General features: G+C 40.3%; 1 protein-coding gene across 2 annotated transcripts; it reads right to left on the reverse strand.

Annotated features, from left to right (window-relative positions):
• Positions 1-185: 185 nt before the first annotated feature.
• fam83hb (family with sequence similarity 83 member Hb) lies at positions 186-22,797 on the reverse strand. 2 transcript variants are annotated; one of them, XM_061254789.1, is made up of 6 exons: positions 22,594-22,797; positions 11,192-11,700; positions 10,412-10,576; positions 7,675-7,799; positions 3,216-5,970; positions 186-2,686 (listed from the first exon to the last, which is right to left on the reverse strand). In XM_061254789.1, the coding sequence occupies exons 2-6, from the start codon at positions 11,636-11,638 to the stop codon at positions 2,666-2,668; spliced, it is 3,513 nt and encodes a 1,170-aa protein (XP_061110773.1). In that variant the 5' UTR covers positions 11,639-11,700; positions 22,594-22,797; the 3' UTR covers positions 186-2,665. The 2 variants fall into 2 exon arrangements, with proteins under 2 accessions (XP_061110773.1, XP_061110772.1); XM_061254788.1 differs by having other exon boundaries at positions 186-5,970.
• Between the last annotated feature and the right edge of the window lie 229 nt (positions 22,798-23,026).

Below are 23,026 nucleotides of genomic sequence, written 5' to 3' on the forward strand. Positions count from 1 at the left end.
GCCACCTTTCAATTTCTAGCTCTCTGAGCATGATATTTTGTCAACTGAGGTTCTTGGTAAAATAAAATGCTTGCATTTGAGTTGTGAATGACTGAAACCCTTATGTTCCATATGGAGAAAACAACTGTAGCAATGTAAACCAGTGATGTACCAAAATTGCTCCTGAAATAATTAATAAGGTACGCTTTGCTCTTGCAAAAACAATTTATTACACATGTTGAGACATAAGTTGTTCTTTGTGGCCACACTGATCATGCTCTGACAAGTGGCTTCAGTGGCGACTGATCTTAGATTTGACACTTTTAATATAGTTCATAATTTGGCGATTTGTGAACTAATGTTATCATTTTTCATATCCGCATCAACCACAGAGCCACCCGCAGATAATGAATTGGCCAAACAGATTGTTGTTTCTTCCTCACCGTCTATAGAATCGGTGGAATGTGTCAAAGGAACTAATGTTTCCCTTTTCCAGGCAGTGTTGTATGCTAATGGAGAACCTAAATGAAGTGATTACAAAACAGACATGGATTAATTTATTGGAGATGATCTCTGATTGATCATTGTGTCATACAAAAGAGTACTATTTTGCAACATATATATTGCAGTAATTACAGTTCGGAAATTTTGGCAGACAACCTAAGCCAGGTTTACTTGCAGAACATTATAAACCAACAACTTAAGTCTTGTTTTGATGTTTTAATTGGGGGCCTTTGGTCGGGGGGGCATGTATGGCAAGGGTACAGTACGTGTGTAGTTTTGAGGTGCCATATGCGCACATACCATGGAAAAGGACACTAGTGTGACTGCCTCAGACTAGACTGATGTCACATCTGAAATGCAGTCAGTTTGAACAGAAACATTCTCGCTGCTATAAATTTCTTCTTCCATTGTTAAAAACAATGAATAGCCAATTTACTGTGAACATGCATTTAAATCACTGAATGGTTTCTTAATGGTCATGTGCCAATAGCTGCGGTGCTGTCTGAGGCACAGGATGAGTTAACATAAAAAAAAGAAATACAGTACAGTAAAAATATAATAAACCCTCAAAAAACCTGTGAAAGAAAGAAGGCCCTTCCCAAAGAGCAGAATTCCCATAATCCAGTTATTTCCACGAGTATGCACACAAAATATAACACATATTAAAGGCACTTTGTTATAGAAGCTATTATAGTCTTTGTGACTCCCTGCCAATGTACTAAAAGCTGATATTTAAATCCTCACACATTTCTTACTCATCACAAGTCCAGTTTCTGGGATGAGTTGCCTTACAAATGTTAATTTGTGTGTAGACATGGACATTTTGTTTTTATTTTCACTTTTTAAGCATACTTAAAAAGAGAATGATCAGCAGTTCAAATGTAAATGTAAATAATTACTGTTGCATGCCATTTAGCAAAAAACAGGTTCAAAGATTGTGTGGCAGCATTCTTGCTCATGTTCCCTGAGTCATTTCAAATCAAGTATGTACTTCTCATCACATACTGTACGTGCGTTAACCATTTCAGCCTAAGCTTGTGTTTTCAGTTTAACCAAGCCTAATGAAGACCTTTCAAACAGTGCTCAGCTTAATGCAATAAAGTTCTGTTTGCCATTCACTTTCATGTCCTTTCTTAGTATTATTACCTTTTGCCTCCTTTTTCTCATTCGTTTTCTCATTCGTTTTCTCAATCTGCTTTGTCTCTCGTCCATTATTTCTCGATTTTATTATCCAGTCTTCATCTTTTTATTTGCCTCCATAAATCTTCTCTCAAACTCTCTCTGTACCTCCCAAGATCACTTCAGTTTAACTCCATAGGGGAAACAGGCAGGGGTGTCACAGTTGGGGGAATAGTCAAAGAGACTACCCAGGACCCCAAGGCTGGGGGATGGGAAATGTTTGCTTTGGTCTACAATTTAAGGGGGGCACAAAGACTGCATATGTACAGGGCCCAGAGTTTTGTGCTACACCCCTGCTGGCTAGCTCTTGGTGGGAATATTTGTCCTTGGGTTCATGCTGATGGGCTGCAGCAGCCCAGTGGCACTATTTTAGAATGCGAAGGTGTGCGAATGCCCATGTCTTTCCATTAAGCAGGCCTGTCTGCTGGTTGGCGCTTGTTCAGTTGATTTTGGTAAGTGTAGCTCAATAATAGGCCATGATGTCTGTCAGTGTCATTCATCTGTTGTGCACGCACGCACACCCTCACATTTCATGGTTCATTGCATCGTTGGTTTCTCTGCTGATATTAACAACAGACCTGCGATAGAGGCACTAGGTGTGCTGGCCTGTTGAAAATGAACTGTGGTAGAGAGATGGTTAAATTGTAATCCATAAAATGCAAAAAAAAATTAAAAAACATGAAAGCTTCTTGGAAGGAAAAATTCCTCCTATGCAGCAGCTTTCAAATGTATACAGTATATGTCATACTGCGGGGATGAGGCCTTGTTCATATTCCTTTCACCAAACAGCATTTCTGAACACCACAAGAGGTGTGTGGAACAGATCCACATTGGCAGTCCTCACACAAATGCATAAATTCTAGCTTCCTGGTGAGGTGATTAAGAGCGCTGACTATTTTGAAAGATGAAAGTGACAGATATTCTTGCTATTAACACATCAGTGCAGGTGGAGCCATAAAAAGATTTCCTTTTCAGAAGCGTGGAGAGCCTTCCGCACTCTTCATTATCCAAGGCTATTCCCCATCTGTTAACACAACAGAGCAACAGGCAAAGGATCAAGCAGGTCTACACTTTGGAGATCATGCAGATTACAATTCTTTACTTCACATTAAGGTGGTAATACAATGTTTAAGCAAGGAACTGTTGAATCAAGTTATCCATAAGTATATGATTGATTTCCATGTATAATTAGATGGATTTTGACATGCTACAACACATGCATATGATTATAAGCCCATATATGTATTTATTACCCAGTATGTAACACATTGTACCATCATTTTAACCAATTTCAAAACATTTTGCAAAGTAGGGACTAAAACCTTAAATGCAGCAAAATAACTATTTCCTCTAGATACAATTTAACATTTACATGCATGCATTAAATCCTGTCTTAATCAAGTTTCTTTCTTAATTTTATATACTTCAGCCAACTATCTATCACTCTATCTTCTGATTTTGAAGAGGCCTAGTTTAGGGCTTGGTTTCCTCTCTGTAACTTCCTCCCCAATGTCTGAACTTTTGGAATTGTCCTCCTTTCCCCTGTCGAATACCTCAAAGCGGCTGTAGACTTTCTTTTCCTTGCGCAAACTTTCAATCCTTTTCAGCAAGCTGTCCCGCTCCTGTGGGTTGCTACTGGGAGCACGCTGGAACCAGTTCCGGCTGTGGTACGTAATGGACGGCTCTGTCTCCTTGCTTGTCACCTTCTTGTCTGTGTCACTCCCCTGTTTAGACTCCTCTGCCTGCTTGGCCATTTCTAGTCTGTTTTTCTGGCTATTTGCAGATATCTGTTCCAGAATGACCTTAGTGTCATCCCGGAGGTTGCTGCTGTAAATCACATTAGAGGTGGATGATTGATAGCGAGTAGAGCTTTGGGGTCCCCCTTGAGCCTTAGGGGCAGGCTCCTCTGACACCTCTGGGACCGTCCTCATTGTCTTCTCATCAGTCGCTGCTGCCCCTGCTGCTTTCTTATCTCCCTTTGTTCCAAGGAGTCCCTTGAGTCCCTTGAGTCTTTGAGTTTGCTTTTTAAGAAACTCCAAAGCCTTGCCTTCCCCACTGCCATCCACTAAGTTCAGAGAGGTACTGGAACCATGTTTCTTAAGCGGCTTTTCCCCAGTCTCAAGGCGGGCCATGCCAGATGAGCTGTGACTGCGAGACTTCTTCAGCTCACTCTTCTCAGCATCTGTGGCATCTGTGAGAACCTCTTCTCCGCAGGAGACATGACGGGAATGAGTGCCCTTGAAAGGTTTCAACATTTCCTTTTTGAATAACTTTGGCGAGGGAAACGGCTTTAGTGACTTTGGCTGTGTTACCTCTTTTTTCGCTACATCAGCAACAGGTTTGGTGTCATTTTCTGCTGGAATCTTTTCTATGGGTTCTGGTTCACATGGTTTTACTGTGATTAATGGTGTTCTGGCCACCGGCACAGCAGGTGGTACCTCTGGCTCTTTCTGGCTACGTTCTGCTGGTGTGATGGAAATAGTTGGTTTTTCAAGGGTTTTATCAGGTTGAGTGTCTGAAAGGTCAGGCTTTTTAGTCGTAGGCTCTTGAATTCTCAATGAAGACTCAGCTGCCATTCGCGAAGCCTTCTGTTTTGCCATCTGTTCATTAAAATGTGAGAGCCTGCTTTCTGGGTCACTCATCTTCTTAGAGGTGGTTGTAGTGCTTGTTGCAGGTTTGGGAGGGTCCACTGGTTCTGTAAGTTTGGGTTTTCCCTCTAGTGCATGTTCATCTGGTTTCACTTCACTACTTTCTGTAACTTTATCGGGTTCCTCTGATTCAGGCACCTCGGCATGGGAATTGTCTTTTGTATCCAACCTTTTTTGCTTGCGCCAATCATATGGCTCTCTTGACAAGGATCTCCTCTTCTCCAAAATCTGGGCAACGATGGAGGATGATTTTGTGCGATCATTGTCTTCTTCATCATTGAGACCAGACCCTGATTTCATTAGTACAGAGCTGTGCTCCTCTAGCTTGGAAGAACTGAAGATCAAGGAGGACCTCAGCCTTGAGCTTCTTAGCAACATGGGATTCACCCTGCTGCGGAAAGACTCATGTTTGCTGAGGGTGATTTCTCTGGGATCGCTGATCTCTGCATCCTCAACTTTTTCTCCTTCTGTTGCAGATGATGACCCAGAAGGGCCTAGATCCCGAGATGGTTCTTTTGGTGCTCTGGGTAGGATGGGCTTGCCAAAGCGTGGAAGTAGCTCTGGCTTGGTTGGAACCTTTGGATGATCTCTGGTGCTGAACCTAGGCACTGAGGCTTCTGGACCATATAACTTCCCTTCTGGGGGCTGTGGGGGCTCATCAAAAGCATCAGGCCCCAATGGCTGTAATAAGCCCTCCTCTCCTGAATCCTCAATGTTACTTAGGAAAGAGTTGATCCTCCAGCTTCGCAGACCCTCCTTAACACTGGGGTCCTGCTGCTGCCGTTCTGAGTCATCTGTACCACAAAGCCGTTTGTTTTCTGGGGGATGCAGTTGTGTGGGGGAACTCTGGCAGGCGTACGGCTGGCCAGCACTTGGTCGTTTTGAATTTGTCTGACTATACCGGCCTGTTTCTCCTGGGGTGTGTCCAGTCCCAGACTGTGTGATCTCTTTGGAGGAACCTGAAGATAAATAATCCACTGCATGTTTGTACATGCCTGGTGGGTCCCCCCCTGAGTCAGAGTACTCATCTGTTTGGTGGTGACCGTGACTCTTGTAGAGACCATGCCCTGACCCTCCTCCCTGGTAGAGCTGTTGCTCCTTCTGGAGATAGCTGTTGTGACTGTCCATCTCATCCAAGTTGTTCATGACACGGTGCTTCATGTACTGTCGTGCAGAGGAGTAGCTCTCGAGTGTCCCCTCTGCATAGCTATGTCTTTTGTATGCATTGTCCTGAATCTGCCTGGAAGCCATCATGGACCTAGACTGGTCAATGTAAGGTCTCTCCGTTCTAAATTGCTGGGATAAGAATTTGTTGTTATTGGCAGACTGCATATGGCTGGGCTCTAAGTTATGGCGGAAGGAGTCATCTCTTCTGAATGAGTGCATGTTTCGATCTGTGTCTATCCAATCTCCAAAGGAGTATCCTGACAAATCGCGAAGGGACCCATGATTGTGCCTGAAGGACTGGCTCCTCTTCATGCCAAATTGGCCACTGTTGAAGTTATTATCCCTGGAGCCCAGCTGAACCAAGGCATTCTCCATAACCAGTGGTTCAGATTGGGCAAACAGGATTCGGAATTCCTCATCAAATGTGGTGACTAGCTCCCCAAGGAACAAGTGTGCGATACAGCGGTGGATCTTCTCAAAAGACCACATAAAACTGCAGGCAAAGAGATATGTATAAATTTACAGAAATAGAAAAAACTGAAGTACATACAGAATAGAGAGAGAGAACTGAAATTAGACTATAATAATAGGTCAGAATTTCCCTGTGTTCAGAGCACTGCATAATAAAATGAACACAACAGAACACAACATAAATAGCATAATAAAATAACAAGAGCAATATAATAAATACAATTCTGTACAATTTTGTACATGGAACCAGGGGTCCATTCCAGAAACCGTAATTAGCAAGATACCAACATACCTTGCTGTGTTTTGTGAGATTAATTAGGCAGACACATCAGGTGAACTTTCTCATATTATGCAATGTAAAAGTATATTCCATAAGAAAGCAAAGAGTCGCAATGTTGCCAGTGAAAAACTATACTGCCAGTGGAACAACTGTAGGCTATAAAATCCTGTTATGTTTTCAGATGGCTGTTAAATAATAAATTTGGCTGTTGCTGTAATTCTACATGACTTTGGCAGTGTTTTGAAGAAGAGAAAAACAAGACCAGACAAGCCTGGTTTGGCTGGACCCTAAGTATGGCAGAAACTATATGGGTTGACCCTTTCCTGTCAACTGGACCCACACTCACCTTTAAAAATTAATAGTAAAAATACATAACAGGTACTCAAACCACCCTATCTGGCACAAACAATCATTCCATGGTCAAAGTCACTTAGATCACATTTGTTCCCAATTCTAAGATTTGTAATAAGCAACAGCTGAACCTCTTGCATTACCAACTTGGTGTACATGTCTACCTAATAAAATATATAGTATATGTAGGTATTATTGTAGTCTCTTGTTCAATGGGCATGTGATTGAAAATGCATGGTTGGGCTTTAACCTATCCAAGTTGGATCAAACTTTATCACCTTATTTGGAATCCACTGTTGTGGAACCGAGAAATCCAGACATGCCGCATCTAGCATAAGCGAGACAAACTTGAAATTTTTTTAGGATTTATTGAGCCTGCTTTCTGGAATGGACCCCAGGAGAGAGAAGCATAACTGCTACACTACAGAAGGGCATACTTTATATGCCAATCCGTGTTCTAGGCTTTCCTAAACTGCGAATGGATGGAGACCTAATGCAAGCACCTTCTTGGAGAAAAAGATTGATTGAGACAATTTTCTCAGATTTTTGTAAAGTTAGCAGCATTATAGTAATTTACAAACAGTGAGAAACACTGAGTATGTTAAAAAAAAAAAAGCGTGAAAAATATGAATGATGTTACAAGCATAAAGAATTTAAAGACATAAGTAATTACAAAATTCTGTCAGTTGGAAGAAAATTTAAAATGACTGGTTTCAATACATTCAATACATTCTCCCCTAATCAATTTCTGTTTTAGCTATTTTTTTGCAAAAGGTAAAGTCTGGGAAAATGAAGTCATGAAGAAAACACCTGATTGGTCACTTGATCAATCTAGTGCAAAATGTAATAAAATTTGATTCTGTCATCAAAATGTAAGGTGCTAAATAGCTCCATGACAAGGTATTAACAGAGTATGCCATTTTTGAGACACACTTCATTTGTGGAAAAAGATCTATGTATTTCTTGTCTAGTGATTTTTTTACAGATTGTGTAAAGATGGACAAAATATTCCATTTAGATTTTTAGGTGAGGTTGTCCTTAATGATGATGATGGACAGTATACTGGTGCAGTACCCTCACGGGGAAGCCACTCACCTGTAGTTCCCACTGAGCACAGCTCTGCAGTCTGTCAACAGGAAGCGGTCCATCACTTGACCCTTGAACGACTTCCCCGTGCGGCAAAAATAGGTGGTGCCTGCGACAGTCCGGACACGCATTAACTGCGATCACAAAACATACATGATTAGATTAGATTACACCCATCAGATTTCTCTAAAATCAAATACCCATCCCGCAGTTCTACTAGATGAATTATCTATGATCAAATATGTATTGAGAACTAACTGTTGAATAACCAGTCATTTAAATGCTGCAAGTACGTCCTATGTTGTTCAGTCATATATTCAGTTATCTTCTCACGAGAGTGCAGACAAGCATGTCCGTGCATCAAAGCATGCGGTATCAGTCACTGGTTCTTATTACAGTGCAGTTCACAAGTTGAGCTTGCACACACGAGAAGACACACAATGTGCTGCTCAACAGACACAACGACTCTCCAGCAGGGGTCGCTGGTGCACAATGAGATGCTGCAAACTGAAACCCGAACATAATCGCATACCTAGGCGACGCCAGAGCCAATAGATCGGCCATAGATCTGGATTCTGGACCAGACTAGACTATGGGGCCAATACATGCACTAGATCAGTGCCATAACCCCTCAAAACGCACCGGCCTGTATTCGGGCCTGAGGGGGTTTATTTATGTTATGTTTTTATTTTTTATTTTTATTTATTTAGGAGTGCTACGATCTACGGTTCTTATGGGCTCTCTGGCACAAGCCTGCAATGCTGACCACCTACAATGTTCTCTCACCAGTACTGTGGAAGCAGTCCCTCTGTATAGGCAATGCTATGCACTGTGTGCAAACAACTACAGTAACACTTCTGCTCAGCATGCGGCTGGTCAGTAACATGCTATTATAGTGATAATTAAGGATCATTTTAGCAAATTAAATTACATTTCTAAGGGTGTATAGTATGTTCGGCTTTATGCCTAAACATTGATGCCTAAAACTGTATTTTGCAATGCCTAAGTCTAAACAGACGACTCAGCATTTAGAGGCCTTGGAAGAAATCACTCATCTGAGGGAATATTTCTACAGTGAGGACAATGAAAACAACTTTGACTAAACAGTAGATGGCATGTTCAGTGACTTGATCCAATTTCATATTGGTTAGCATCTAAATAATTTCCCCAAATATTTGTATTATTATTCAATATGCTTATAAATAAAGAGTAGGCCTGATTTTGATTAAAACTCAAATCAACTCAACCAATAGATTAGTAAACTAGATGTAATTATTGTAGTTATGTCGTTATTTTTTACAATCTTCCAGACCTACTGCTGCTAGATGCAAGGGGAGAGCAGGGAGAGGGAGGGAGTGAGGGTGACAGCCAGGGGCAAAGCCAGCACACTTTTTTTCATGTGCATTTCAGCATTCTTCTTCCAGGTGCATTTCGTATACAATGTATAACATTTTAAATCTCAACAGACTCATGATATTATTTGGTTACTACATGTCCTTTTGGAGTTTCAAAATGGCCTTTTTGGAAGCAACCTACAGTAGACATAGCTTAGATAAAACAATACAGAATGCTCATTTTTGGTGGTGTTGTCATCAAATTTGAAACCGGATTTGTCCAGTTTTATATCTCCATTGTCTTTCTAACCCCACCAGGTGCAGCCACAAGCATCTGTACCCAAAAAATATTTTAGCTGAGAAATATTTCCAATTCCACTATAATTGAGCTCCTGTTACATTGTTTCAGTAATATTTAGAGTAATTCTGACTCTTGGAAAATAAATCCCCAAGGGTTACCTGTCAGAAGAGACCAAGTCAGAAGATATATGCATGCAGTGAAAAGGGTTCAAGAAAAGCAACCATTTTATTTTGGGTATGTCCTTTTCAGGGTTGTGTTAAAGAAAATGTGATACAGAAGGGGCTAACAGGATGCACTCATTGCTCCAATTTTAGGAACATTTGCTCCTGAAAATTGATGTGCGGTAACTGAAAAAAAGTTATAATCTATTAATTGGGATGCATTAGTATGTGCTCTTTGAAATAAATGCAAATACAGTGCCCTCCATAATGTTTGGGTCAAATTATGTCTTGATTTGTCTCTGGAATCACATAAAGTGCACATTCTCAGATTTTATTAAAATGTATTTTTTATACATTTTGCTTCCACCATGTAGAAATGACAGCGGTGTTTCTACATAGCCCTCCGCCCCATTTCACCATAGGCTTACCAAAATCAATGTTTGAAACATAATTAGAAAGAAAGAAAGTACTGGTGAGTTTACCAAATGCAAAGGGATTATTCATATGCTGAAGAGAAAACTTAAGGGGACTAGCCCCCGAAACAAGCATGAGCTAAAGATGGCTGCAATACAGGCCTGGCAGAGCATCACCATAGAAGACACCCAGCAACTGGTGATTTCCATGAATCGCAGACTTCAAGCAGTCATTGCATACATGACTATGTATAAACGCTACTTTCTACATGGTGAAACCAAAATATATACCCTATATAAATATGTAATACCCTTCATTAAAATCTGTGCACTTTAACCACATGTGATTACAAATTATTACAAATCTATAAATAAATTATGGGTCTTCGTCCCAGACATTATGGAGGGCACTATAAATGTCTCTGAAAATGTATTTTATTCAGATGTATTTAATAGTCTAACTTGAGCCTCAATTCATTTTGTGTCATTCCTCTTTCCCTCTGGTGAGAGACTTTTTGGAGAAGTGCACAAACTTACATTGACCATATCAAGGTTCACTTTGCAGTTAGTGACCATGGTAACAAAATGGTGGGCATTATGTTCGTCCAGCAGGATGTAGACAGGAACATGCCGTGCAGTTGCATTCAGGAGGTCTGAGAAGATGTCAACGTCTGTGAACATGTCCATCACCAAGGCAATGACCTGTAACACAAATTCAGCCAGTCAGGTGTAGAACAAATATATTAGCAACCGTCTGATATTTAGTAAGATTTTGTAGTTGAGTGAATTAGTTAGCTCATAAGATTATTTTAAAGAGTGACATGCAAAAGATTAAGGTGACAAGCAGGCTATTCCTCTTTTTACAATTTTCAAAAATGTGACTCAGGTGATGGTCACTTTTTCAAAATAATCATTTAGTCCAAAATTCTATTAAATATAACAAACGGACACAAATTTCAGTCTCAAAAAGGAATTCATATTGAACATAAACCAGTACTGTAATTTGATAATGTATGGCATTCAGATTCAATGTTAATCACATATTGTTTACATTTCATAAAGAACCATTACCATAACATCACTGTAGCCATGAATATAGCAATAACATTGCTAGGTTTAAGAGAATAGTATTGTGACAGATAGATGACCATCTCTCATTTGGCAAAATTAGCTTAAGTACTTTCAAAGTGAAGGGGTTGTTCAATGAGACCAATTCTCAACCACAGGGATGAAACGGCAAATTGCTTCTATTTCAAAAACACCCTGAAGTCCTACGAGAGGAGAATTCAGTGTGTAGACTGGACAGTCATTCCTTACATGCTGAGCGTTCTTGATGAGCCGACGGGCATGCTCCTTGATGCTTGGCGTTTCTGGATCTGAGGGGTTAACCAGTGTCGTGACCTCAGTGGGGCCAATGAAGCTGTGAGGGAGGCTAGGCCAACCAAGGTCCAGGCCTGGTGCTGAGTGGTCAGAGTGGAGAGGCCAATATGTGTCAGATGACCCATCGGCATCTGTCTCCTGGTAGGGTAGCTCTGGCTGAGAGCTGCAGTTTGGAGTATGCACGGTAGATTTGATATGTTCAATCTCTGGTTGGGACAGGAATTCAACCACGCCCACTTTCTGAAGAAGCCCAGAATAACTGTCCATGCCATCTTCCACTAGTGCATCGATGGCCATTCGGTATTCCTCTCGATAGTGCGGGGGCAAATAGTTGGGGTCCAGGGGGTTATCCCCAAACGAGGAGCTTTGAGAACGGTGGGCCATTGCTGGATCAAGCTGGAGGGGAGGAAGGGAGATTGGAGAAGGGGGAGGGGGGTGGACTTGACCTGGAAAACAGAAAAAGAACAATAAGCTACAAAAGGGCAGGGAAATCTCTGCTATAGCTAAAAAGTTAGTGGTGGCTTATTATAACCTGCAGACCCCTGGGTGTCCACTGTTGAGGGTCTCTGGACAGATATGCAATGACTATACATAAATCTGGGGGGAAAATATACTGTTTGGCCCTTGATAAATATGCACAAAAATACTATCAACTAAAAAATGATACTGTTATTCACAAACTTTATTTTCCAACGTGCTTTATTCATGATTCAGTGGAATCATTCAAAGTCTAACATTTTTTAAATAAAACATGTATTAAAAAAAAAAAACAGGTTTCACAATCATTGGAACCCCTGGTTTCATACTTTGTGCAACCGCCCCTTGCAAAGATGACAGCCACAAGTCTTTTCCTATAATATTTAATAAGGTTAGAGATTTAGAGGGATATTTTACCTCCATGGAAATCCAGTTCAGACCACAGGTACATTTATGGGATTTAAATCTGGAGACAAATGAGCATTGCTGAAAATTTGTTTTCATTTAATCATTTATGTGTGGATTTTGATGTATGCGGAGTCATTGTCTTACTGAAAAATCCACCTACAACCAAGTCTAAGCTTCCTAGCAGTTCCCAGGTATTTATTATGCTATTGATCTGAAATAATGCCCCTGGACCACTGATAGCAAATTTGTCTACCATTTGTCTCTTTTTTGGGGTTTTCCCATGCTGATGGATGACAAAGGGATTTTGCATGCTTGTTACCAAATTTTTATACTCTAGTGAAACAGGAAGTCATGGCATGGACACTTTCGTTCCTTTAGACTGTGATTAACTAACTCAAGTACCATTTTATTGCCAATCGAACTTTCTTTACAGTACAATAATTGTTAAGGATGGCAATAATTTTGACACCTATGTTTTCAGAAAATAATTTGATTACTTAATCAAAAACATTGAAACATGAGAGCATACTGTATGTATTGTATTGAAACAAAAGTACTGTATATTGTTTTGTCATATGTTTGAACATAACCTAGATTATTATCTGTGTTGTTTTTTCTTCATCCTGGGACTGTATACAGATACACACACACCGTATATAACCCTTTGCCTTTGAGTCTGGATTGGGTCCCTGGATCAGAAAATGTTGAAAAAACCTTGTTTTATGACGCTGTTTTCAAGTCAATGCCAAAAGTGTGTGTTGGGGGAAGAGGGGGTGTGCTCTAAATTGACTCCACATGGAAAAAATCTGTACAGCACTCTATATTTGGACATTTCCCATCAACTCGCATTTGTGTTCTCAATGGAGATGAGCTCCTTATCATTCAGTAATCTAACTTGTTAAAAAAATGTTACAGTTGACATGACAGGGCAATAGTACTGTGCAGTGGTTGAAGGAAATCTACTTGTACTCAAAGCAACTCCACCTCCCATGTGAGGGCACTTCTGTTGAATGCTCAAACAAGAAGCATGTTAGTTTATGCATAATGACATGTTATTTAACCTACAGAGCAAGAATTATGTGGTTCCATATTCTACTGGTAATCATATAAATAGCTAATTTAGCACGATATTAGTCACAAATGAGTGATTGAGCTAGCACAGACATTTACATGCTAAATGTATTATTAGCAAAATAAAAAAACCAACACTGCATGCTTTTTCCATGACACTGCGCATAATTGCCAGTTTCAAAAATGGAACGGAGGACAACTGAACCACTGAAAGCATTTATTTTCCAGTGTGACACAATTCCTTAAAACTCTTTCCAGTCTGTCTTTCTTAAAGGGATAGTTCATTTTTCTGCTGTTTCTGACCATGTGCTGGCATTACCACGGCTGGTAACGAGGCATTAGAGAATCCATGGTCTAAAGCAAGAAAACACTTAAAGTAACACCAAAGCAGCTTGTACAACAATATTATCTTACCAGAGGATGTACGTACATATGAACACATTATTGTATTATGCTTTATACAAAGGGCATTGTCACATACAGCTTCACAGAGATCCAGGCCTGACCTCCACAAGAACACACAGTGACAAGGAAACACCTGGTTAGTAATAGCCAGTGGGTAGGTTTTGTATGTTTGTGTGTAGGGGGGAAAGGGGGGGTCCCCGGGTTAAATTACAATTATATAGCATTTATTCACAATTAATACATTTCATCTGAGGTCGAATGTACCAAAGGAAATGGATCTAACTGAAAACAAAATCTCAATAATGATCAGATTATGCACATACATCGGCATTACATTACTGCTGTAGGGTTATTTATTAGTGTATTTTGTTGTTTCAAACAATGAAGCCTCTAATGCCCCTATAGCAGTCATTAAGGTCGGCAAGTTATCAGAAGTTGTGTTACCAAAAATATCCTTAATCACATGCAAAAACGACCTGGGCCAATAAAAAGTACACACTAAAAATGTCTGGAAATGCCAGAAAATCCTTTTAAGGCTGCCACATTCCTCACCCAACTCCTTTAAATGGAACTACATCTACTGCCACTTAGTTCTTTTTGCTACATTTGGCACCTGTGGCTTTTGATTGTGGGTGTATATATGTGATTGATGTGAAACATAAGTTCCGATTGTGACCATAGTTAATCAGTGGAAAAGCAAAGCTAGTCCGACTGGTCTCTATCAGTCTACTGACTGACCCACTCTCCAACCTGGAATCACTGTGGATCAACCTGTCTTTATCTGAGGTTGTGCTATCAGTGATCTCTCTCTCTCTCTCTCTCTCTCTCTCTCTCTCTCTCTCTCTCTCTCACACACACACACACACACACACACAGTACAGCATTACTGAGAGATTTGCCTGGATAATTGAGCTGGATTTCAACTGAAGTCACACGCACGCACAGACTTGTCACATTTGCGGGCAGAGATGGGACTTGGCCCTGGAAGCTTCAACACCCCAGGGCCATCCATGATATTTCCCTCACACCTGTCGCACAGCGCAGGCACAATCTGCTGCACCTCTCTCTCTCACATGATCCACCTCTAATCTTTCCTTCTGGAAGCCACATTATGCCCAAGAGTTCTGACGCTGACATGACCCGTAAACGAGACTCAGGACAATCAGGGACAAGTAAGCTTATATGGAGATTCATTTTCCAGAAAATGTCCAAACTCTTCCCAAATTTAATTGGATCAGTCCAGTTGTTGACCTGATTTAGAGAAAGACCTGGAAGCCCTGGCGTACATCTTGGTCACTAGCAGCAGAATAGTGCACACCCCTGTATCTCCCATCCATGGAAATAGATATGCAGTATTGGTATTGAAAAAATGTAGACATGGTTTTGTCTATGTTGACTCGCTTCTAGGTATTATGTAATTACTTTGTGTACCACAATATTTAAACTTTTAAAGAGAGAAACAGGTGAGGACAAAAGCTCTACAAAGTTATATCTGGTAATGGTATAGCACTTTAATGAAGTCTCTGTTATGGCTTCTGACATGGGTGTGCCAGCATAAAGACACCTGAGCAACATGCAATCATGCAAAATAAAAAGAAGGTATTTGAAGAAGTCAGCCACCTGTACACTGGAACTTAAATTCCTAAATTCCAGACAGACTGCAGATTCACAACAAGAGTAACTGCCTAAAACAAATGCAATACACAATACAATGAATGGGTATTATACTTTGTTTCATAAAGCATTATAAATGAACTAGGACATTTATAATGCTTTGTTGATCAATCACTAATCTTCTTTCCTCTTTCCAGGAACATGATAACAATGATTAGACAACCCCATATCACAGGGTCTAGAATACATAATAATATTGCATTGTCTAATACCGAGTGATAATTGTTCCATTGCGTTTACTCTCATTGCATACTCTCAGTGAGTATGCAGGGGGCATACTCACTCCCCAATGCGGTCTGACACTACTTCCATCACAGCTTCTTTACCCCACAGGGCTTCACATGTGAGCAGGAAACCAGTCACCCAGGGTTCAAAACCCCAATGCGGACATGGTCATTTTACCTTGGTGTACCCTTAATGGCTCCGGTTGAGGATTTGCTAACCATATCAATGATGCAATGAGATACTAAAAGTGTCTTTCACAGTTGTTGCTCTGTGACTGACAATCTGGAATACCCTTGTATGACTTCAGGCTGTGTCTGTTGGTGTATACTGCAGTGGCACCAGTCTGAGGGAGGGAGCACACGTTCCACATTGTTGCAACATGCTGCCTTTTGTTTCTGCACAGGATGTGAAGACCTCATTTGTTTGGCTTGGTGACATAGAGGCAACGGTAGCCAGGGTGTACGGGCTTTGTGAATCATGGCGCTTCCGCATCTGAAATGCCTTACCTCACTATCACGAGCCCTATCGTGACTTCAGAAACCTAAATTGGGCCTTTGCCCAGTTGTCATTTCCACCGTAATGACACAGTGCAAGCGGCACAGGCAACAAACAAAAAAGCTCTTGATTTCAGTGAAGGAGAGGCTAAGAATCTTGCATGAAAGAATTAATGGTTCATTCAATTGTACAGATGATCATTTTTAAAAATTCACTTCTGTCAAACGCAGATTTAGATTTTATCTTAACATATGAATGTCACATCTATTAGCCTGCATATCCCTAACAGAAACTGAAACACATTTAGACAGGGACATTTACTGACTAGATACATGTGATGGCTGACTTAACATTTCAACAGCAAATTCCAATAGTGTGACTAGTGAGCTGGGGGGGAGGCAGTCCACAAATGGCTTTGCCTACTCTCATGAACTTTTCAATCTGCAAGAATTTCCACATTATGTTAAAATATATATTTGTCTGGTACATACCTAAGGGCACAGTTTACATATAAGTAATTTCCACGGCTGGATACTTCAATTCCGGTACTCTGCTCAAGGGTACAACAGTAGCACCCCACCCTACATTCAAACCTCCAAGCTTAAACTAACAGGTCAAGGTCCTTTCCCACTGTGGAACACTGTTCTAGTTCTACCCTGCTCTTCTGCCTGAGCAACACTGACTTTAGTTTTATAAGGTTCGGGACATTGGAAAAAAATCACAGAGACAGCATCTACTTTAAAGCAGGGGCGTGTCTACGGGTGGGCTGGGGGAATCATCTGCCCATCCAATGAAAACTCTGAAAAAGTCACTGTTATAACTATTTTGAACTATTTTCAGTTTTCTGTAATTGTATCATTGGTCCTTAAAAAATGCACTGCTTTCCTATTGGCCATTTTAGGAGGTGTGGGTGTGCTAAGTCAGTGCTTCTCCTTTATATTATCGCCAAACCACGAAACTCCTTCCTGAAGAGCCGACCATATTAGCCGGCTCTGAATACTGCACTGGTAAAGGCCAGCTACTTTTGTGGGATGAAAATGTGCTGTAACTAGATGCCCAATATAATATAATGTGATGTTGATTTTTTTAATCGTATCGCCCACCCATTTTAGTTCCAAACCTGTTAGTCGAATATTTTTACTCCAGCCCTTTCGGTCAGTTAAAACGAGTACGAACTGCAACACGCTCAAAATGTTGGGTGCGTTCAATTATGAGCTGTCTCGTCCGGGTGCTCTGAATTTCCCGTCGACAAGAGAGCACTCGTATTAAGTGGCTAAGACTACTGAGGCTACTTTTTTCTTGCGTCTGCTTTGGGAGGCAGGTTAAACACCCATTTTCTTTCTACGGTTTGCACTAGTAACCTACCTTTTCTCTGCTAAATAGTTTCGCTTGTTTTTTGTTAACTCGCCGTTGTCTGAACCACAATCAACTGAAGTCGTCTAAAGCCTACTTTACGCATAAGCGACCATTCCCCTCTGTACCTCAAATTTGCTGCTGATGTTTGCGAAATCCTTCTCAAAATGTGATTAATTAGAGAAACGTCTAAACCTTTCTCTGTTCTGGCTCGGTGCAGTATATAAAAAAAATTATGCAGCATATAAAACAAATGGCGCTAGGCGCTGACAGCGAAAAGCCTAATGGTAGTGCGTACTTTCCCATTATCTCTGTTCTAGTGCAACCTTCACTTTGCCTTTTTACAACTTCATCATGGCCAAAGACAAAAGAAGCCCGAGCAAGTGCTGGGCAGCAGACAATCACTGCCTTTGTTAAAAAATAGCAACGTGTAGGTTTACTGCTGAAATTTGTGTTGTTCAGTCTCAGTGAACATCTCTTTGGCAGCTTTATTATAGGCCTATAGCGTATTAAGCTTTGCTCTCTCCAATTTAGTAGTTCTTATTGGAAGGGAGAGGAAAGAAAATGTTTAAACTGATTGTACACTTCATTGAACAGTTATGTGAATAAATTATGAAATTGTCAGGTCAGTCAGTCTCAGATGTGCAGCAACATCCCCTCCACCCCAATTCTATGAGTTCTTTGACACAAAAAAATCATATATAACAAAAATGAAAATATGTTTTTTTTTTTATTGCATCTGCTAATCATATTGGGCCTATTGGGCCCAGACATCGTCCTAGTTCATCATACAGGCACTGCCTCCTGACCCTGTGCATTCTATTCAACAAAAATTACAAAAACCCCCTTACAAAAATTGGATGCTGTAATTGTATTCCTTTTGTCCCCGCCCTCATTCTCAAAAATAACTACGCCCTTGTTTACTTTACATACTCTATTTAGGGAAAGCAACATGTTTGATGTTGCCCACCCAAATAATCCGAATGCCCACCCAAATATGACACCCAAGTAACACCTCTGCTTTAAAGTAACAATTGCCTTTAACTGAAAGAAAAATGTCCCAACCACCTTTTTTATTGTGCAAAAATGATCACCAACATCCTGTTTAAGGAGAGTTGTGGGGGAAGCAAATACACTTATTTCATGCTCCTCCTTGCGTGCCAGTGACGAATTCCACACCAGGGACGGCCACACAGCACAACAGGAGTGGTGGCGTATCTCTTCTGACCACTTCGTACAGGTGCCTGGTGTGTTGTTTAGAAGAACTATGGCAATGTCCAGTGGGTTCATTCAAATTGCTCATTTTATCCGTCCTCATCTCCTCAGTCCCAGAAATCAATTGAGGTCTGTCACTTTAAAGGACATTCCAATTCATTAAATGCTCCTTGGATGAGGATGCTTCTGGGAGAATGCAGAGTGAGAGTGCAGCCTTTGCAGAAGACTTTTTAGAACGTGTGACATATAAATTATTCAAGTGTAGATCCACCTCTCCACATCTGTAATTGACATCTCTTCAATCTGACACTTGACAGAATAAGGCTGTTCCATTTGCCTCAATTCCTCTGGCCTTGTATTGTGACGATAGGATGCGAAGAAGAGACGCAAGGAGTGAAAATAAGTGATTGGAATTGAGCATGCTAGTTGAATACCATTGGATGAGAAAGTAGGTGAAATTTTCTCTAAATCTAGTTTACTTCAAATCCCATGATGTACGTATTTCCAGGTTTTCGCTTCCAGTACAATCAGGATCATACATTTCAGGAAGTAACCAAACCAAACCAAACACTGCTTCACTGACGTTTATGTAAACAAATATTTTTTCCATAATTCATGGCTATGTTCAAAACAGGCTGCTAACTTCTGTGTCGTCAAAATATGTACTGCCAACTAAATATACTATACTGCCTACTTATATTAGTAGTATGTGATGTGCTCCCGAATGCAGACCATGAGTACAGTAGATGAGAAAGTTATCAAGTAGGCTAAATTTTCTATCAATCTAGTGTACTTTAACATACATCGTATTTCTGGGGTTTCACTGAGTGTATTTGCAAGTGTATTCCTTGAGAAAAACCCAGAACCCTTCCAAACCTGGAACATGGACTGAGGTAAAAACAGCTGTTCTGGGTTTTACTCAGTGAAATTATCCAGCTCGCTCATGATATATGCCCTAGGTGCCAATGTATGAGCCTTATTTAAATCTACTGTCCATACTGCATGGCAATCCGTTTCAGGATAATTATTAAATAAAGTTTTCTCCATTGGCAAAAGCTGCAAACTGGATAGGGTCATTATAGAAAAATGAGTAGGTTGCTGTGACAACCACTGTTTGTTTTTAAAACATGACTGTATTATGATAAGGAGCAAAGGTTGTCAGCATTGTCTTCTACAGGAAACCATAGCACAGGGATAGTATAAAGAAGTCAAAAAGATCCCATATACAGTGCATTAGGCCTACTATATCCTGTAGCACATACCCGTCAGATATTATGCAGTCATACCCTGCCTTTCCTCATTTGTTTTTCTAATTCTGGTGTGGAAATTAGACCATGGGTATTCTGATCCTGTGATAGATGTGCAGTGCTCTCGTTTTCATTCTGCAAAACACCGCTCTGCCTTCAGTTGTCTCTGTCACCACCTGGGGCCTGAACAGGTCTGACAGAACAATGCTGTTGGCATTTGAAAGTACAGAAGTATACTGCTGTCTCCAGTCATATTCAAAGTGCTCCTGAACTGGTTTGCAAACCATGGCAACCGGGCAGGTTTAGTTTTCAAATCTGGCTTGGCTCGAACTAAATTATGAGATTCTGCAGTTTGGAACTTGCTAGCTTCATCCCTTCCCCCATTGCTAACAATCATTACAAACTCACAAGTAGAAAAATGAATATTTTTGCGTGTAAGCCTGCTTTAAATGACATGCAATTGTTTTTACTGAAACATTAAACATGTGACCAAGGAAATTAGATATTTTTTCTTTCATAGTTTTGTTTTATATACATTTTTTAACTGATACTGCTGCTCATATTTTGCTTCAGAAATTTCCATTGCAAACATGCCAGGGTAGGTTGGTGTGTGAACCCCCTGTGTGAACCCCCTTCAAATAAGAATGAATCCTTCCCCTGTTTATACTTTCATTATCCAAGACAACAATCAGAATTTTTATATTTTATATTTTTACAATCTGAATATATGTATTGGAGCTGCTCCTCTTTTTTGGCAGACACATGACACCAGCCTTAATGATCTTTCACCCAAACCCTGATGCATGCCACCTCATTTTTAAATACTGTTCATCTGGTCTCAGATAATTAGATCTGATAATTGTAGCAATGTTTCTCCTAGGGTTATCCTCTGACAAACTATATTCTCTGTAGTATTTATGTGCTAATGTGAATATACAACGTGATCTTATTTTCAATCTGCCACACACATCAAATAGGAGCTCAGTAGTATTTTAGTATGTAAATACACAGCATAAACACATGAATATTACTGGACGTAAACCAAAACCCAGACAAGGCATTACAAGAATGTATAAAATGTGTCGCAGTCCATTCAAAGTCCTCTTTAAATTGAGAGAGAGAGAGATACAAACACACAATCCAAAGCTGTCTCTCTCGTACAGGCCTCGGCCTTGCCTTGCCTATGCAGTGTGGCATGCAGAGAGACCAAGCCTACACTCACTGCAAGTCTCAACATTCAAATATACAAAAGCTTGGATACAAAAACTCTAAACATAGACTACAGTGTTCCTTCACATTTTCCATAACCATTGTCACCATGAGGAAAGGCTTCAGAAAATACTTTGGAGACTTTTAAACAATACTTTAAAAATCATATACACATCATAAAACTCGTCTCACTTTTAAACCTGAGAGAGGAAAAGCATGTCCCAACATCTTTAAAGGATGACATCAGGAACAAGGTAAAACTCTGGCAATGATGCTTTAGAAAACAAATACTCCTTCTGTGTGAAATGATGAACGGAGCCACAAAGAACAATGGGCCTATTGAATGATTAACAGTAACATCAAACCTGCTTGGTTTAGTCCAGTGTAAAATCATTGATCCGAAGGTGTACCAAAGGAAACAACAGATCTCAGAAAAGTAGGCTATCTGACCATGATCGCTTCAACTGGGGAAAATCGGTGATTATGATCGCAACAACAAATAAACCACGTCAACATAGCAACCATTTTGATGATTGCTTCCACCACACCTGAGCCTAGAATGTTGACAGAGACAACAGCAGCCTACTAGGCTCAGGTCAGTTATATGAGTCTGTAGTTCACATAATGTCAGCAAGTTGGTCACAGGCACGCAGTCACTACAATTATCCACTTATGTTACATTACAGCTAAAGTTTGAAAGAATAAGGATTGGATGTTTATCAATTTATATTCTTTAACTGCAGAGGGATCGTTCGGTAAGTCTAGAACACACTATAACGTGCCAACATCCCTGTGGCCCCTAGAGACCATTCAAACATATATCAACACAGTCCCTGGATATACAGATTCGGATCAAAGAAATAGTGTACCCTGTATAGACATTACAATTCAGTTTGTGTTATTGTAGGCACTATTTATAAGTTTCAGCTTGTTTAAAAAATAAACTCAAAATACAGAAATTGGAAAGAACTTAAAATATGAACCACATTAAGGGCATGTCTTTGACGCTGCGCGTAGGTCGATTGCATATTTTCAGTTGAACGCTCAAATTAATTCCATCATGAAAAAACATGACCGGACAGCCAACAGTAGACTTTTCAAAAAGCCAGCATGACACCGAGACACATAGACTACGTGCTACATCCATGACGTTGAATGACCATGAAAAACACCAGCCTATTTCTTTCTTCTTCTTTTTTCTTTCCTTTTTTGAAAGAAAATTTGTCATGAAAACTGTCACAAAGGTTTATAGGTTCATAGAAACTTATATAACTTACAGAAAGCGGTTATGGAAACGGGTCGTAATAGCCTACTTTAAAATGCAGCCAACGGTCCTTGGTTAAAACAAAAAATACAAAGCATTCCCCTATTTAGGCTAGATTACCAACCGCTAGACAATGACAGGGTAAATTTCCGTATAGACCAAACGTGATTATAGAGATATAAATAGGAATTGCCAATAAATAAGTTAAAAGGTGTGACTCTGATCGCGTATGTATATGCCAACTGTACGTAAAGCTAATGTGCAAAAACGTTTTGGAAAAAATTGATGGGACTTACCGTCAGGTGTGCGCTTTCAGATGGCTTCGACTATTCAGATATTTTAGCAGTCTTTTCGTTCATTTCCCCCCCTTATAATCCCGTCTTTTGCCTGTCGTACCAACTCTGACCGCGGTAAACTACATTCCTGATCCGGAGCAAGACTCCACCCAAGGGTGCAGTTTCAAGTTGAAGATGAACTCCGGCGGAACCTGTTTCTTTTTCTCAAATCTACTCGACTTTGTAAAGATCGAATGGGGTGAGATTCGCTCAAAGCCCTGCCCTCCCCGGGTTCTTTCCTACACATTAGACTCCTCCCAGTTCACCCACACCATCACCGGCCCGGTAGATTCAGTGAGACCAGCTCTGGTGCACAGACAGAACTGCTATATTCGTTCGTTGCTATATTTCTCTCCTGTGTTTGTCTTCAACATGAAATTTCATTTCAATGAAA

Source organism: Conger conger, chromosome 9 (assembly GCF_963514075.1).
Source record: "Conger conger chromosome 9, fConCon1.1, whole genome shotgun sequence".
Taxonomy (NCBI): Eukaryota; Metazoa; Chordata; class Actinopteri; order Anguilliformes; family Congridae; genus Conger; species Conger conger.